Genomic DNA, 16,288 nt, shown 5'->3' with positions numbered 1-16,288 from the left:
GGCTATCGATTATTGCCCAGTTCTATTAATTCGGTAGGGGTTTACAAAAGGATAATATTCTAATTCTATCATTTCTTCTTTCTCTTTCTTCCTTTATTACCTGAAATACCTCTATAAAGAGAAACTTCCTTTCATTAATTATTTGGTTACCTGGAGCTACAGTTTATATAGGAAAGGCAGGTTAAATGCCTCATGTTTTCCCTTTTCTTTACTAACCAATAACAGTTTATATTTTATTCTAGATTGATCTCCTATCAAGAGTTTTTGGCTTTTGAATCTGTTTTATGTGCTCCAGATTCCATGTTCATAGTGGCTTTCCAGTTGTTTGACAAGAGTGGAACTGGAGAGGTGACATTTGGTAAGAAAAAAAAAAGATTATAAGTGAAAAGTGAAGTTAGTGAGACTGGTCCAGTTTTTAATTGCTAATTCTTGTAACCGCATATAGAACGATATTCATTCAGGAACTAGCCAATAAGGGAAGTATTACTTTCCTAAAGGGATTTATACAGATAAAGCGGTTTTATTTTTTTCAAAGCATTAAACTATTCACAAAAAATTAAGGAATCTAGGGATGCCGTTGCTTCAGCTCATTGAGTCACTGACACTTTCACATTCCTAAAATAGGTGGCGTAAATTTTTCTTGTTCCAGGCCAGCCTGGGCAAAAATCTCTATAAAGCAGACGGTGAACAACATGGAATAATCATCTCATTCTTTAAGGGGTTTTTGGTATAGAGTTCAATGCTTCTCTGTAGTGTCTTTGGAAAATTGCTACTATGTCATTTTAACACCAAGAGTGGAACTGAAGGAGGGAGTTAAGGCAAGAATAGTTAATATTCTGTGAACCCACATTTTAGATTTTTAGTTTTAGAAAACAAGGCTAGAATATTAAAACTACATCTGAGTTGCATGTAGAAATTGATTTAAATCCTTCGGTAGGCACATAATCTAGCACATTGCCAATGTCTCAGAAGCATATAAACTAGCATTTCTGTTTGTAACCATGTATTCATTTTTAAAGACAGTTATTGGCAGAAATTAGTTTTTGCTTAGTAAAAGTGTCAGCTAATTTTTCCGGCAACAGGTCTTTTAATAAAAACAATGTGTTTTCAAGGACCTTGAGCCCTCCGTTTTTGTTTTTTTTTAATGTTTGGAATTTTTAAATGAAGGTCACACAGCACCTAACATAACCTTTATTATCTTCACCATTTTTAAGTGTACGGTTCAGTAGTGTTGAGTATATTCACACTGCTGTGAAACAGATCTCCAAAACTTTTTCATCTTGTAAAACTGAACCTGAGCCCCTTTTATGGTGTGAATTGGCAATAATCTATGGTGGAGAAACTATTGAAAGTCAGGCTTTTCTAGAGCCACAGCACTAAATATTTATTCACTCTAGAGTTTGTTATAGAAGAAACAGTTTTAGTTAAACCCAAAGGAAGAGGTATCACTGCCATGTTCAGAATGGTGAGAAGTACAGTGGTATTTTTGCTGTGATCTTAGTGAGCACATTTTCTAGCTTGGCAATGATTGTTTCCTTCTTTCTGCCCATTGACCCAGTCAGTAGTCTTCCGTATAAGAAAATTTCCCCAAATAAATACCTATGTAGAGTGCTTTAGGTTTCTGTGCATACGTTGGGATTGTCCTTGCTTTTTGGAGCAAGATCTGGACATTCTGCCTCCTAGAGAACGTTGACCCTTTTCAAAAACACCTAGATTCTATAGTTTAAAGCATAAAACCTTTACATTTCATCATTCAGCATTAACTTTATATTACTAATAATGATAAGTTTTCTATTTTAAGTAGGTATCACACATACTCACATATCTCACTTCCAAATGTGGTGCAGAAATGCTTGGGAAATAACTTGATACAAATATCTGCATTAGTTACAGTATACCTGTGCTTCTATCATGTGTCCATTGTTTAAGAATTAGATTTTCCTAAAACCAAATTGTAATTTATTTTGTACCTCCTACCTTGATATTCTGGTTCTTTGTGCTTCCTCCATTTGATTGCTTTTCCTAATTTCTGTTTTTAAAAATAAGGCACTCAAGTCAGTTCATCTAACAGACTAACAATAGAGACTCATGCCATTGTTGATTAGTGTATTTAAATGAGTGTAGAAAGTAGCTGAGTTGTTTATACACACCTTGATATTTTGTGCAAATGAAAGCTTGTAGTTATCAGATCTCAATTTTAGCATTTTATAGATCTTTTATTTTTCCTTCAGACTATGCTTTATGAGTTAGGATTTTAAGAAACTATAATTAGGATTGAAAGCAAAGTAAATTGGTTTTAGTTTTTATAGCAGCTGTTATGAACTCAAGAACATATAAACCCATCAGAATCCTGCTTTCATTCTTCTCCATAATCTGTTTAGAGGTAGGAAGATTCTTATGGAATAAGATAAAGCTGAACCCCCTTTCAACATTGTTTATGGGGTCCCTAACCAGCTGGATGGTTCTCTTGATGGTGCTGAACTATTTCCTGGAGACTTTGACCATTTCCCCTTCCTGCCTGGCCTCCATAGTTTTGAGGATCCATTTTTAGACAAATTTGCTTAACTAAAACGAAAAGAATCATACTGAAGAAGAGAAAGTTTAATTTTATGTTCTTAAGAAAAGAGGAAAAGCATTGAAACTGTTATAAATGTGATTTAACAAGATTTCTTAGGCCCACTTATTTCAGGCTGTTTCAAGACTACAGAATTTCAGCATAAGGAAATAATTAACTTGGAGTTTATTTTTATAGGATTTGGATCTATGATAAAGGTCAGTTTTCATGTTTGCACTTAATGAAATGAATTGTACTTACATATTTATAGACATATGTTTAAGTAAAAGGAAATTTTAGATCCATTCTAGCTTTAAATCCTTTCACCAAATGGCCTTATATTTTCTAGTTTGGAGCTTATTTGAGAATAGCTTTCACTTGTGGAAAGAAAGGTGGGAGAGAATATTGGAAGGAACGTGTAATGGAGTGGGGAAAGACTATTATGCCATCGGTATCTCTCATGGACTGTGATGAAGATGTTATCTGTGTTCTTGTATATATTGTTCTCATCTATGCTTTTGTTTTTTAGATATGCTTTTTATACACATCAAATTATATACTTAAATTGTGTGCATCTTTGCAAGTATTTATATAAGTAGTAATGTTGAACAACATTTACTTGAGTACCGGACAAATTTTTATTTTATTGTTAGAAATGCTGTACTCTGGGAGAGGGGACTTATATTGAGACCTTGGTAATCCATTTCAGGATGTGCAAGCTCAGAATAGGTTTTGGAGATTTTAGAAGCGTGAATAAAACCATTAGTTAATTGTTTTCCTCTTTGATGTTACTGTAATAAAACTTCTAGTGCATGCTGTGGATAATTACTTAATGGCTTATATATCTGTTACAAGCATGAGCCTGGTGGCATGAGCCTTGTAGAGGCCATTGCATGACTGCTGTGTGCTATAAACAGTATAAACTTGCCTTGGTCTCACTATTATCCACTAGTGTACTGGATATTTTGCTGGATAGAATTAGGGTGAGGTAACCTAGATAACCATTTATACTACATTGTGTTGTCCAATGCTGCCATGCTTTTGTCCTAAATTTAAAAAAAAAAAAAAAGCCTATTGCTTTAACAAATATGTCATCATTCAGAAACAAACAAAAAACAAAACCCCACCCAAACTCTTATCTTTAACTAATATATGAATATAAAACATGTTATACATTCTAAGTTTCCTATTAAAATCTTACCAACATTGTGTTGTAAAATGTTGCCCTGGAATAGGAACTCTCCAATGTTTCCCTAGGAATAGGAACTCTCCAAAGTGAATTTTTTCCAAGGGCACGTCTTTATTCTGTGACTGTAGGACCCTTAAGAAGCAGGAATTCCTTTTGAGTTTGTACTGTCTTTAACCATCAATATGTACAGCAACTAAAAATGTGTTCAATTTGTGTCTCTAAAATATTCTTTCCCCCCAAAAAGACGAATAGATCAAGGTGGTGCAGGCATAACCACTTCTGTTATTAAAAGGTTCAGGAGATGGAAGTCTATCTAGATAGGCAAAATGTTGTACCCTCTCTCAGTAGAAACAAAGTTAAAGAATAATATAATATTGTAATGGTAATAAATACCTACTTTAATCTGGTAAGAATTAGATCTTCACCTGGGGCATTCAAATTAAATCAAGAATTTTTGAAACTCCTTTTGGATATTACAGAGAAGGCTGTATTAATACTCAAAGCTATTAGAGTTGCTGTTAGAATTTGAGGTAAAAAAAAAAAAAGGACATGGTGTTATTAGTTTTATGCTATTTGGTGATAGACTGTTAAAGCATGTAGCTTCTATAGTGATGGATGCTCTTTAAGTATAAATTCATCTTTCCTGAGAAATGGACCTTTACGTGTATTTGGCAGCAGGACTACTCTATTGACTGATTGTACAGTAGTCCCTTCTGGAGGTAGGTAAAGTGTTAATAGAAATGCAGAGATCACCCAGGAAACTAATGACCCACCTGGAAGTATAAGCTAGAAGTCTGGGATTGAGTCTACATGCTATGTTGGTTAGGACTTCCTCTACAAGTTCCTGTTGATCTTTTTTTGTTGTTCTCATTTGTTTTCCTTTGTTTTCTTTTTTGGTCTCTTAATTGTTCCTCTTCTTTCCCCCCAAGTTTTCCTTCAGTGAAACACTCTTTACTTGCACAAGTCTTGCCATTGTTTTTGTTTAGTTATACACAAGGATATTCACTGTTCATGGTGGGAGTCCTTCTAAAAGCCTCTCTGACTTCACTTTAAGAACTGTGCAGGTGAAACTCAGCTGTTGGGGACTTTTTTCCCCTGACAATAAAAATGTTTGGTCTCAAGCCTCTAAGTTGGAAGCAGTGGCTCCTGCTGGGCTGAAATCCTTGGAATCAGGATGTCGTTGGGCTGATGGTAGGTGGGCTGTGTCACAGGGCTGATGGCTTGTATACCTACAGGAGGAGTTCTCTGGCCACACCGTTGGTACAGCAGCTCCTTCCAGGCTCATTCATGGAACAGGCATGGTGGCAGTCTTGGAGAAGAGTGCCAGCCCCGGTCAGAGGTAATTTTGTACTGCAGAAAAGTGAACAAGACCAGTAGGAAGCTCCCATAAGGACCAGGGGAGGGATGAGGGTGGATGAGATGGGAAGACACAGTGTGGGCTGCTCGGGAAATGAAAACCTCTGTTAAGACATATTTACATAATATATATGCTTCAATGTATATTTCATCTAGTCCAATCATCATAAGTGACTGATACAGCTAAACTGACTAATGTTATACGTCTGTAAACATTTTTACTTAATCACAGTTGTCACTATTACCTGCCCTCCTGACAGATCATTGTGCTCCTCTCCTTTTTTTGCAAAGAGAACATAATGACAGGCTACTTTTGTGTCCGGCCCCGTTCCCTTTTCAAAGGAATTAGAAACTCTCTCTTTCATAAGCCCATGCTCTGCAGGAAGTGAAAAAGTGGTCTATTGTTTTCTATATGTCAGAAAACGAATGGATTCCTATTTCCCTCAGCAATGCCAACCTAGTATAAAACACTAGATCATGATCTTGCCAATAAGATGTGACTGTCATATATTCCTTTCATCCAGGCCAGAACTATGGCTCCATGGAATGCTATTTAGGGCTAAAGACCCTTGTTTGCCACTGGAAAGACGGGATTCTCTCTGGGGGGGTGGGGGTGGTGGGGGTGTTGGGAATCTTGCTATTGAGTTTCAGTTAGCAATATTGGGTATATTTGACATTATTGGTGTCCCCTTTCATGTCATGCAGAACCTGATAAAATCGGGTAAGATAAGAATATCAGCTGTTTGAGCTACTGCCTCACATGAGTATACGTTCTCCAGTTCTGGAGATTTGTCTAACTTTTTTTTCTGATAATCATATCCTGGTAAAAGTAAAGTGGTAATTAAGAATCGGATTTCAAAACAGTTGTAATAATTATTTTTGTAAGTTTCCTGAATTAGCCCTAGGCAGTTGGTAGTGGAAATAATAACAGAAGGGAGTAAGTAGAATGTGTCAAGAGGTGCCAAAGTAGGTTTGAAATTTTGTTAGTCCTAGTAGCTATAGTTGTAGCTTGTGACATGACTAAAATAATGAAAAGTGTCTAGTAATTAATAAACCACAGCACGTAATAAGGTCTAAATAAAACCATGTACAAAGCTGCAAGTGACCACTTTAGGAAATAGGAAAAATTCAAATAAATACTTATGGAAAAAGACACTTGTGGAGATTACTATGAATAATTTGCGGAGATTACTATGAATAATTAAGGCCATCATTTTAATTGTTTCAAAGATATTCTAAGATCTTATTTAGAGGTTGCTAGGAAGTTTATAGACTAGGATTTTAGTTAAAGTTTTTATTATAGGGTTATTCTGAATGTAAATTATACATTGTAATTTTGGTTTATAAATATCCTTTTTGTGATAATAGAAAACAATGTTCATAGTTAATTAAGTTTTCGTAGTTTGAAAGCTTCTGAATCTTTGACTTTGATAGCTTCACACTTGAGCTTCTGATATTTTCTGATCATATAAAGAGAATTTAATTCTATTTCACTATTGTGTAAAAGTTATCTAAATAGCAATATGTACATTTCTTATCGAATAGTTGAGTTTTGGGAACTGTGACCTTTAAAATAACAATTATAAAATAACTTATTCCCTTTAACAATCTTAATATTACTTAAATGTATGTAGTAATTTAACTTATCCTGTTCTGCTTTCTATCAATTTCTTTGTTTCCTCAGTTTCACACTTTGTTAGACCTTAAAAATAAGAGATCAAGTTCATTAATTTGGGAATAGAAGCAACCAATTAATTAAATTTGGAGGATCCTAAAAAATCGTCTCTGGTCTGCCATAACATTTTAGCTCTAGATATTTTATTGCAACCCTTATTATTTTAATTATCTTTTAAACTTTAACACATTTTTCAACTTATTGAAGTTTCATGTAGATTTAAGGACAGTCTTGTGTTGATTAGAGCCAGGATCCCGTGAATTGCTATTGAGTTAATTATTTGCTTTTAGAAACAAAATGCCATATATTTAATTTGTGCATATGGAAAGTAAAAATAATTTGACATGGTTGAAAATTCTGAAATACTGTTGCTACTTAGGCAAGAAATAAATGCCCCATTCCGTTTGAAAGAAAAGATGAGAATCCCATCTCCCCAGTGACATCCAATGCCTTCTTTCAAGTTACTGATTGTCATGACCTATTCAGAGCTGTTATATAAAAAGTCCAGACTGGTCGGATTTCCGGTTCAGGATTCTTACACTGTATCCTCTCCCCTCCTCCACCATAGCAATGCTTTTATCAAGAAAAAAAGGTATAAAAAACTAAAGGGAATCCATTAAACAATTTACAATCTGAGATCTACATCTTATTTAAAGAATTTATGGAAATTAGAGAAAATAGAGTGGAGATTATAAAACATTAAACTTGTATTTACTAATTTTCTAGTATAATTCGTAGCCATTGATGATAAAACTCTTTCACTAATATAATTGGCTTAAATTTGAAAATAATTTTGTTCTTACGATGTCAGTAAAACAGGCTCCCTGCTTTCTTAACTTTGTTAATTATTTTTTTTTTTGGCATGAGCTTCTAAATTAGTTTATCCATTGTGCTTGTTAAAGTACCAGTCATTTGTGAATTGACTTTTATAGTAAGTGTAGAAATGTGTAAGAAAATGAATGACATGGTCAGTGCATGAAGACAAGCTGTCAGAGGGTTTTGGTTGTATACACAGTGTGACTGGCTCTTATCTAAAAGTTAGTGTACTGTGTTTAGTCCTTCTTTATTTAAAAGTGAATCACTAATTTCACTTATCTTAAAATATTTTAATAGCTGAATATAATAATCATGGTTTTTATGAGAATTTTGAAGCTTTGTGTCAAGACCATATTTTTGACAATATCAGAAGCTTTTAATAAGGTGCTTGCTGCTGAGCTAATAATATGCTTTTGGTAGTATTTCTTATACCTATCTTCAATAGACATATTCAGGCTAGTGTGAATGTAATAATCAAGTCTCAATCAAAGCATACTTAGTATGACAAATATTACATTATCCTGTAATTTAGGTATTCATGCTTCTGATAAAGGGCTTAATTCGACTCCTTGAGGAACCGGGAAAACACTACTGATTTTACACTGGAATGCAAAGTAGCAGCCATTTATAGTGCACAATATAAATCACTTCCTAATTAAAATTAAATCAAGATAAATTAAGAATCTCATGGCCTTATACGTAATGGTACACAATCTTAAGTGTAAAATTATATTTTGTATCAATTGTGTTCCTGTGCATGGGTTTCTGGGACAAAAATTTTTGCAGATAATCTTAATAGAAGCAGATGATATTGACTTAAATTTTCTCTTAATTTCTTTCTGTAGGAACATTGCAGTGGACTGAACTACTTTTTTCAGATATAATTTATTTATTTTTGTTTTCCCTTTTAAGAAAATGTCAAAGAAATTTTTGGACAGACTATTATTCATCATCATATACCTTTTAACTGGGACTGTGAATTTATCCGACTGCATTTTGGGCATAATCGAAAGAAGCATCTTAACTACACAGAATTCACACAGTTTCTCCAGGTGAGCTTAGTGTTCATAACTGGTGTAAATATATACCATTCTTCCTCCATGTCTTTCCCTTTTAGTTTTACCAAGTTTATTACAAAAACTAGCAGTCCCCTGTGGCATTTTACCTCCATTTTTCATTTCCCGCTCCCAGAGGCAGCTTCTTAAAACTTTTATAATTGTTTCTTTCAGTGTGTGCTTCCATAGCTTTAAATAATAAAGTTATGCTGGCACTTATGTAAAATTTTTCACTTTTAGGTATTTTTGATTGAATGTGAACTGTGGAAGATTAGGAGCTACTTGACCACTGACTTGGAATTATACAGGGGTCCCCAACCCCTGTATAATTATGTCATGATTCCACTTCGATCAATATCATATTTCAGTTACTATAATTCTGTGAACACTTTGCATGACTAAAGTAATGACTTTTAGAGTTCTAGTTTTTCTTATTTGTTTAGTTTTCTGTGTATTAATGTAATTCATTCTCGATCTTTGCCTCAGTTATTAAACTCATTTTAATATGTTTAAAGCACATTAGACATTCTGTCAATTTCATCTTCTTAGAGTTCTCTAGGAAGGAACTTTCTTTTTTAGCAATTTGAGATAAAATTCACTTAACATAAAATTAACCATGTAAAAGTGCACAATTTAGTGGCATGTAGTACATTCATAGTGTTATGTGACCACCACCTCTAATTCCGAAACTTTTTTTATCATCTCAAAAGAAAACCTTATATCCATTAAGCTGTCACTCCCCATTCCTGTCTCTTCCTGACCCCTGGCAACCATCAATCTATTTTCTGTCTCTGGATTGACCTATTCTGGATATTTCATATACAACTGACCCTTGAATCATACGTGTTTGAACTGCACAGGTCCACTTACACAGTGAATACATATGTACTATAAATGTATTTTCTCTTCCTTATGATTTTTTTAATGACATTTTCTTTTTCTCTAGCTTACTTTATTGTAAGAATATGGTATATAAGTAATATATATAAGATAGAAAGTATACGTAAGTAGACTGTTTATGTTATTGGTAAGGCTTCTCATCTACAGTAGGCTATTAGTAGTTAGGTTTTTGGGTAGTGAAAAATTATACTCAGATTTTCTACTGTGTGTAGGGGTCAGGACCCTTACCCCCGTGTTGTTCAAGGGTCAATGATAAATGGAATTAATAATATGATTTTTTGTGTCGCTTTTTTTCACTTAGCATGTTTTCAAGGATTATCTATTATAGAATGTATTAGTACTTCATTTCTTTTTATGGTTGAATAATATTCCTTTCTATGTATGTACCATATTTTCTATCCATTCATTAGTTGATGAACAATGAATTCTTACCTTTGGGCTATCATGAATAGCGCTGCTATGAACATTGGTATACAAATATTTGTTTGAATACCTGTTTTCAAGTCTTTTGAGTATATCCCTAGGAGTTGAATTTCTGGATCATATGGTAATTTTATGTTTAGCTTTTTGCTTCCTGGTTGGAGATTGGACTTTGTACTTGTTGTATACCTTTCAGTCTGTGACCTCCCTTCACCTTCACCCTAGGGAATCCATTTGCCTTTCTGTTATGTTGAATCTTCCATTTGCTGGATTTCATCTCTTCCTTTATTATGATTTAGTTTCTGCAGAGGCTTTCTGAGGAAAGTAAGTAATTTTTTATGAGACTTTTTAGGTATGAAAAATCTCTGCTTTATTATTACACTTAGTTTGGCTGGGTATAGAATTCTAGTAGGAATTTATTTTTCTCCTAATTTTGAAACCATTTCTCTCTCGTTTTCTAGCTTCCAGTGTTGCCACTGGTAAGTCTAGGCCATTCTCATTCTTGATTCTGTTTTGAAACTTTTCTTTTTCACTCTGAAGAGTGAAAAAGATTTTTTTCTTTTCAGTGTTTTGAAATTTCATGATAATATTCCTTGGTGTGAATTTATTTTTATTTATTGTATTGGGCATTCAGTGGGCTCTGTTAATTTGGAAACATATCCTTCAATTTTTGAAAATATTCATATTACTTTTCTTACTTATTCTTATTTTCTTCCTTTCTAGAACTAGTAAATATATTAAATGTATGATCCTTTAGGGTTCTTTTCCCTCCTATTTTCCTTCTAAACCTCTATTCAGTTTTTAATTTTTATTTCTAATTTTGAGGAGCTCTTTTTGGTTTTCTGAATATTTCTTTTTTAAAGATAGCATACTGTTCTTTCGTGGATGTACTATTTTCTCTCACTTCTCCAAAGATTTTAAAGACAGGTTTTTTTCACTTGTTTTTATTTTTTAAATTTTCTTTTCCCTGCAAAGTATGCTTCCTCCAAGTTTATTTCTTTCTTTTTGTTTTGGTCTCTATTCTTCATGTTAGTGGCTTTTTTCATACGGTCCCTGATCCTCATCTTATATAAGATTGAGGCTTATTAGAGCTTTTTAGTGGCTTTAGAGGCTTATTAGTGGCTTTTTTCATACGGTCTCTCATCCTCATCTTATATAAGATTGAGGCTTATTAGAGCTTCGGGTTCATAGTAGGACTTATTAACTCCGGACATTGCTGTAAAGTTCTCTGGCTAAGTTGTTTTTATTGGGGACCCTCTAATATCTGTATGTTCAGGTCTTTTTTTTTTTTCAGATTGGGGAATCAGAGATTAATCATCTGGCTTCTCATCTAGAATATTAGATCTGGCTTTTGATATTCTGGTTGTTGAATAAGACAAAATGGGTTGGAGGTCTCAACATTCAGTATGGAGATGGACTTTCATTTAATTACCTCTTTTCTACTATGGCTGGTCTTCCCTAGTCTAGATATCCTCTGTTAAACTTTCCAGGCAGTGAAACTCTAGTCTTCTGCCAAGATTGGGAAAGGGCAGAGGTTCAGCTAAGGTGTAGTAAGGCAGGTAATTAACTCCTTTTCAAACAGACTTCCATCTAAGGCTCCTGTTTTCAGCTCCATTTTCACTGTCACTTCCAGGGCACTAACTAGTGCAACCAATTTCTGAGTCTTGTAGGGGTTCTGTCATGTACATTTAATTGCCTTTGGCTCTCTTTAATCTAGATTTCTTGGTTCTGCTGAGTTAGGTTTCACTTGCCCTTCTGCTCTCTAATCTTGAAAATGTAGTTGCTGTCATCTTCTTTTCCATTCTCTTCATCTTTGAGGGATTATAGTGAAGAATGGAGTTTTGGAAGACAGCAGAGTTAAGTATACTAGGTCAGTCTCATCCAAAGCTATACTGTTTGTGAAGTTCTCCACTTCTATCACTATTTTCAAGAAAATCCAAATATTTAGATGCTTGATGATAGATGTTAAAATATTTAGATGTTTTCTTCAATATTATCATTTAATTTTTTAAAGACTATTGAAAGATTTAGTAGGTTTCATATACTAGTCTGTAGCCTATCAATGTAAGAAAAAATATTTTTAAAACTTGTTGAATATTATACAAATAAAGGTGTATAAAACAAGTGTATAGTTTAATGAAGTATTATAAGACAACAACTGCTAAGGTAATTTTAATATCTTTGATTTACCATTGAGCTATCACAAGACCATAGGAAAATATAATTAAATTAGTAAAATAGTAAGACTTTTACCAAAAACTATTTTAAGTGTCAGAAAAAGATAAAGGAATGTTCATTTGTAAGTTTTCATAAATAAATGGTAATGAAATTGCAGTATTTAATTTTATCTATGAATATTTTTATATTTAGATGCGAATATTATTTCCATAGTTGCAAATAGTGTGAAATGGCATTAAACAGCACCATTATTATGGTGTGATAACAGGTTTATTTGGATTATGTAGTGAGTCCTTAGGACAGAAGTATCCTAATTTTGACTTTTGTATAGTACTTAAGGTATTACTGTGCCCTGTTACTTAGGGCACATTTTATTGTTTTCATGGATATCACTTATTACAAAGTTTGGCTCCCTAACAGGTCAGAATTTCAGAGATCTTCTGGATTGTTTTACAGTTTATAAGTAACTCCTCCTATAGCCAGATGGTATCTGAACACAAGTTATGCAGTTTGTTATTCATAACTTTCATGTTAGAATTACTGTTGGCCCTGGAACAACACGAGGTTAAGAGGGCCAATCCTTGTGCAGTGGAAAATCCATGTATAGTTTTTGACTTCCCCAAAACTTAAATTATCCCTCGGTATCTGAGGGGGTTTGAATCCAGGACACCCATAGATACCCAAATCAGCAGACACTTGCATAAGTGTCTCTTACATAAAATGGTGTAGAACATACGTACAGTCAGCTCTCCACATCCACAGTGATTGTAACACTTAAAATTGAAAAACTGAAAATGCATCTAAACTTTTAATTCAAAAAGTACTTTCGGATGACACGAATGCTTGCAAGCAGAAGAGAATAAATTACTACTTATTTGAAAGGCTAAAATAAAGCACTGAAAACATACTTTCTTTGTTTTCAGTGATGAAAACTTTTCAAATAAATGATTTTTTCCTCCTCATTTTTCTTTATTGCCATGGTGTGCTTTATTTTTCTTCCTGAGGAGTAATATGTAGTACATTTTCAGGGGGACATGTTCTTTAAAAGAAATTAAAAGTGTTGTAAATTTAGAGCTGTATATTGTTCATTTCTGTGGTAAGTGAATGTAGTAAAAGGATGTCTGTCCTTCCTTGACAGAACATATACTTGGATTGTACTTTAACTTATCTAATGCCTTGTTTCTAACTTTTCCCTCCAGGAGCTACAATTGGAACATGCAAGACAAGCCTTTGCACTTAAAGACAAAAGTAAAACTGGCATGATTTCCGGTCTGGATTTCAGTGACATCATGGTTACCATTCGGTCTCACATGCTTACTTCCTTCGTGGAGGAGAACTTAGTTTCAGTAAGTAAAAGCAAGTACTTCAGCTTTCCGTTTCCTTAAACCTTTTGAACCATTGGGTCCTGAATTGCTTCCCTGGACCCACCTGACTCTCAACTATTCTAACTTTAAGCTTGGTTGGTAGAAGGTAAACAGGTGTGTGTAGGGGAGGTGGGGGTGATGGAGAATAGTCTTTCCCAGATCATAGCAGAGGCTACCATTTTGCTCTCATATATTTCTGAATTGTTTATTTCCATGTACAGAGTCCAACTGAAGAATACAAGGGAGTTTGTAGACAAAGGTGTGCAATTACTTTTTCCACTGGGCAGTACCTCTCCTTTTTCCATCCCACCAGGCTCCCAAAGCCTTGCTATAAGGATGGCTCCTTCCTTTGTTGCCTGCAGGGTGCTGTTTGCTAGAGGGATCATCATTGACCTCTACACTGTTTTAATAACCATGGCCATGGCAGAAGGTATGGAGGAAATATGTGGGCATCAGCCTCTGTGGCTCACTCCTCTCTCTGCCCCTTCACCTGTGCATTCAGTCTGCATGGATGAGACAGTTTTTGTTCTGTAAAACTGCTAATCTCTATAAAGTAATCATCTGGACCAATAGCAAACTGATGTCATCTACTTCCTCACAAAGACTGGTGAAACTTTCCTCACTTACCAGTTTTCTTGTTCATGTGTTGTACTTATGTATAAGTTTTTGAGTGCTGCTTGTTTTTAATGGAGGGAAGCCAATGAGTGCTTTTGTTGTTTCAGCTGAAGATCATTATCCCTGATTTAGACTGGGGTAGAAAGATCAACTTCTGTTCTTTTTCTTCAGTGAATTCGAACATGGAGCATGTCACTTTCTCCTACACATTTCACCTCCTTGACACCCATCTCCCACTCCCCTACCCTCACCTCGTACCCCAGTCAAAAAATGAAAGAAAGAAAGGGTGAGAGCGAGAGAAGAAATGAAGAAAGCAAGAAAATTCTAGAGAAGGACTCACTGAGTGCCTTAGGGCGAGGGGACACATTTAATCTTTTCTAAGTGAGTTAGATAGACCTATTATAACCTTGATTTACCAAACACCATTTCAGTCCCTGGAGGAAAGTATTCAATAATTTGCTTTTGGCTCACTGGTATCCAATTTCAGGCTAATACAAATATCTATATTTGGATTAAAGAATTTGTGTGCGGGGTAGTGGGGTGGGTGCCTTTGCCCGTGATTACCGGCATTGTTCTTAATAGAACTTCATGATTAAGGTGGTCACACTGGTATTTCTATAAGTATTTCTTTGAGTTTTTAATAAAGAGAATGTTTTCAATCAGATGAATTCCTCTGACTCTTGGGTTAGAAATTAGGCTTTTGCGAACTATGAAAAGTACTCTCTTCTGAGTTTATGTCCAGAGAGAGAAATTACCTCCTCACCCTGCAGAAGTAATGAAGGCCATTTGCCTCCATCCTTCTCCAGGCATAAGAGTCTCTTTTGAGCTGTTCCATTAAAGACATAACTTATGGTGAATAAATCCTCCTTAGATTGTCTCTACATTTTCTGAAGTTTTGGGTAGTTGTACCTTTCATTATACATATTCAGAGCTCAGCACAGATTGTTAAATATCTGATTATAACAATGGCCTTAAACAAAAAAGATTAGGAAAGTCAATATGGTAAAGTATTCTTAAAATGTAAAGTTACCACCATGTTTTATGTATATGTGTGGGTAAAAAAAGCAAGTTAAAAAAAAAAAATTCCTTATATTATAGAATTCATGTTTGGATTATCCAGAACTAGCAGGAGTTCCATAGTTGAGGGTCTTGAAAATCCTGTTTAAATAACCATTGTTTTTGATCTGTGATAATTATATTTATTGTTTTTGACCTCATAGGTAGATGAACCATAAAGTCCAACTTCCAGATGTTGCTTTCTTCCTTAAAACCCAAATTACATAGACCTCCCTGAGGGCGTGAAAGGCACTGAGTGTTTCAGTAGGATATGTTTCTTGTATTTATGGACTGGACTGGTTGTTAAATCATTTCTATAATGAAGACTCCTTTGGATATTCTTTGAAAAAAAAGAGCAGTGTTCGTAAACAGGTTTTTGTTTTTGTTTTTTAACTTTTTGTGTTGTGATTTCCTAGGCAGCTGGAGGAAGTATCTCACACCAGGTTAGCTTCTCCTACTTCAATGCATTTAACTCCTTACTGAATAACATGGAGCTTGTTCGTAAGATATATAGCACTCTAGCTGGCACAAGGAGAGATATTGAAGTCACAAAAGGTAAGATTTAAAAACTGTATATTGATTTGAATCTCAACGTTTTCACTTTTCTTTATCTAGGGCATGAGTTTGATTTAAATTTACCCTCCGAAGCCAGATCTAGAAAGTTTGTTGTCATTGTGTATATGCTTCATTTGGGCCATAATGGTCTCCAAAAATCCAGGTGGATTTGTTGGGATGCTGAGGTCAGGAATGGAAAAGTGGCTTTGACAGGTTTGAAAAGAACCTTGTCCTGATCTGTCAAACAGGTCAGTGGCACTATGGCAGCAGCTTGTTTGTACTAGGAAGAAGTTGCCACAGAAGCACAAGCCCACTCCTTTTGCTGAATTGGAGTAGGATGTTTTAGGTGAAGGAGAACAGCCACTTCTTTTATCTTGTAACTCTGGGGACCAAAGGGAATAAACAAGATAAGAGAGAGGATTCTAAAGAGATTGTTTTATCTTTGAAGTTAATTTATCTTTATCTGTTTTTGCTGTTTCACCATTTTAACATTTTATCTTTGCCAGCTTTCAGAATTTGGTAGTTCTTCTTGTATAGTTGAACTTAGGTATTTAA

General features: G+C 34.6%; 1 protein-coding gene across 1 annotated transcript in view; it reads left to right on the top strand.

Moving 5' to 3' along the window:
• The window catches only part of SLC25A12 (solute carrier family 25 member 12), a 75,172-nt gene that overhangs the window by 24,076 nt on the left and 34,808 nt on the right, over window positions 1-16,288 (top strand). The window contains exons 4-7 of the mRNA XM_006921188.2: window positions 243-358; window positions 8,503-8,642; window positions 13,343-13,489; window positions 15,595-15,733. Of these exons, the coding sequence (XP_006921250.1) occupies window positions 243-358; window positions 8,503-8,642; window positions 13,343-13,489; window positions 15,595-15,733 (542 nt within the window). The remainder of the gene's footprint in view (window positions 1-242; window positions 359-8,502; window positions 8,643-13,342; window positions 13,490-15,594; window positions 15,734-16,288) is intronic.

This window comes from Pteropus alecto, unplaced genomic scaffold (assembly GCF_000325575.1).
Source record: "Pteropus alecto unplaced genomic scaffold, ASM32557v1 scaffold3, whole genome shotgun sequence".
Classification (NCBI taxonomy): Eukaryota; Metazoa; Chordata; class Mammalia; order Chiroptera; family Pteropodidae; genus Pteropus; species Pteropus alecto.
Note: the sequence above shows the minus strand (reverse complement) of the source record. Positions and strands in the feature narration are given on the sequence as shown.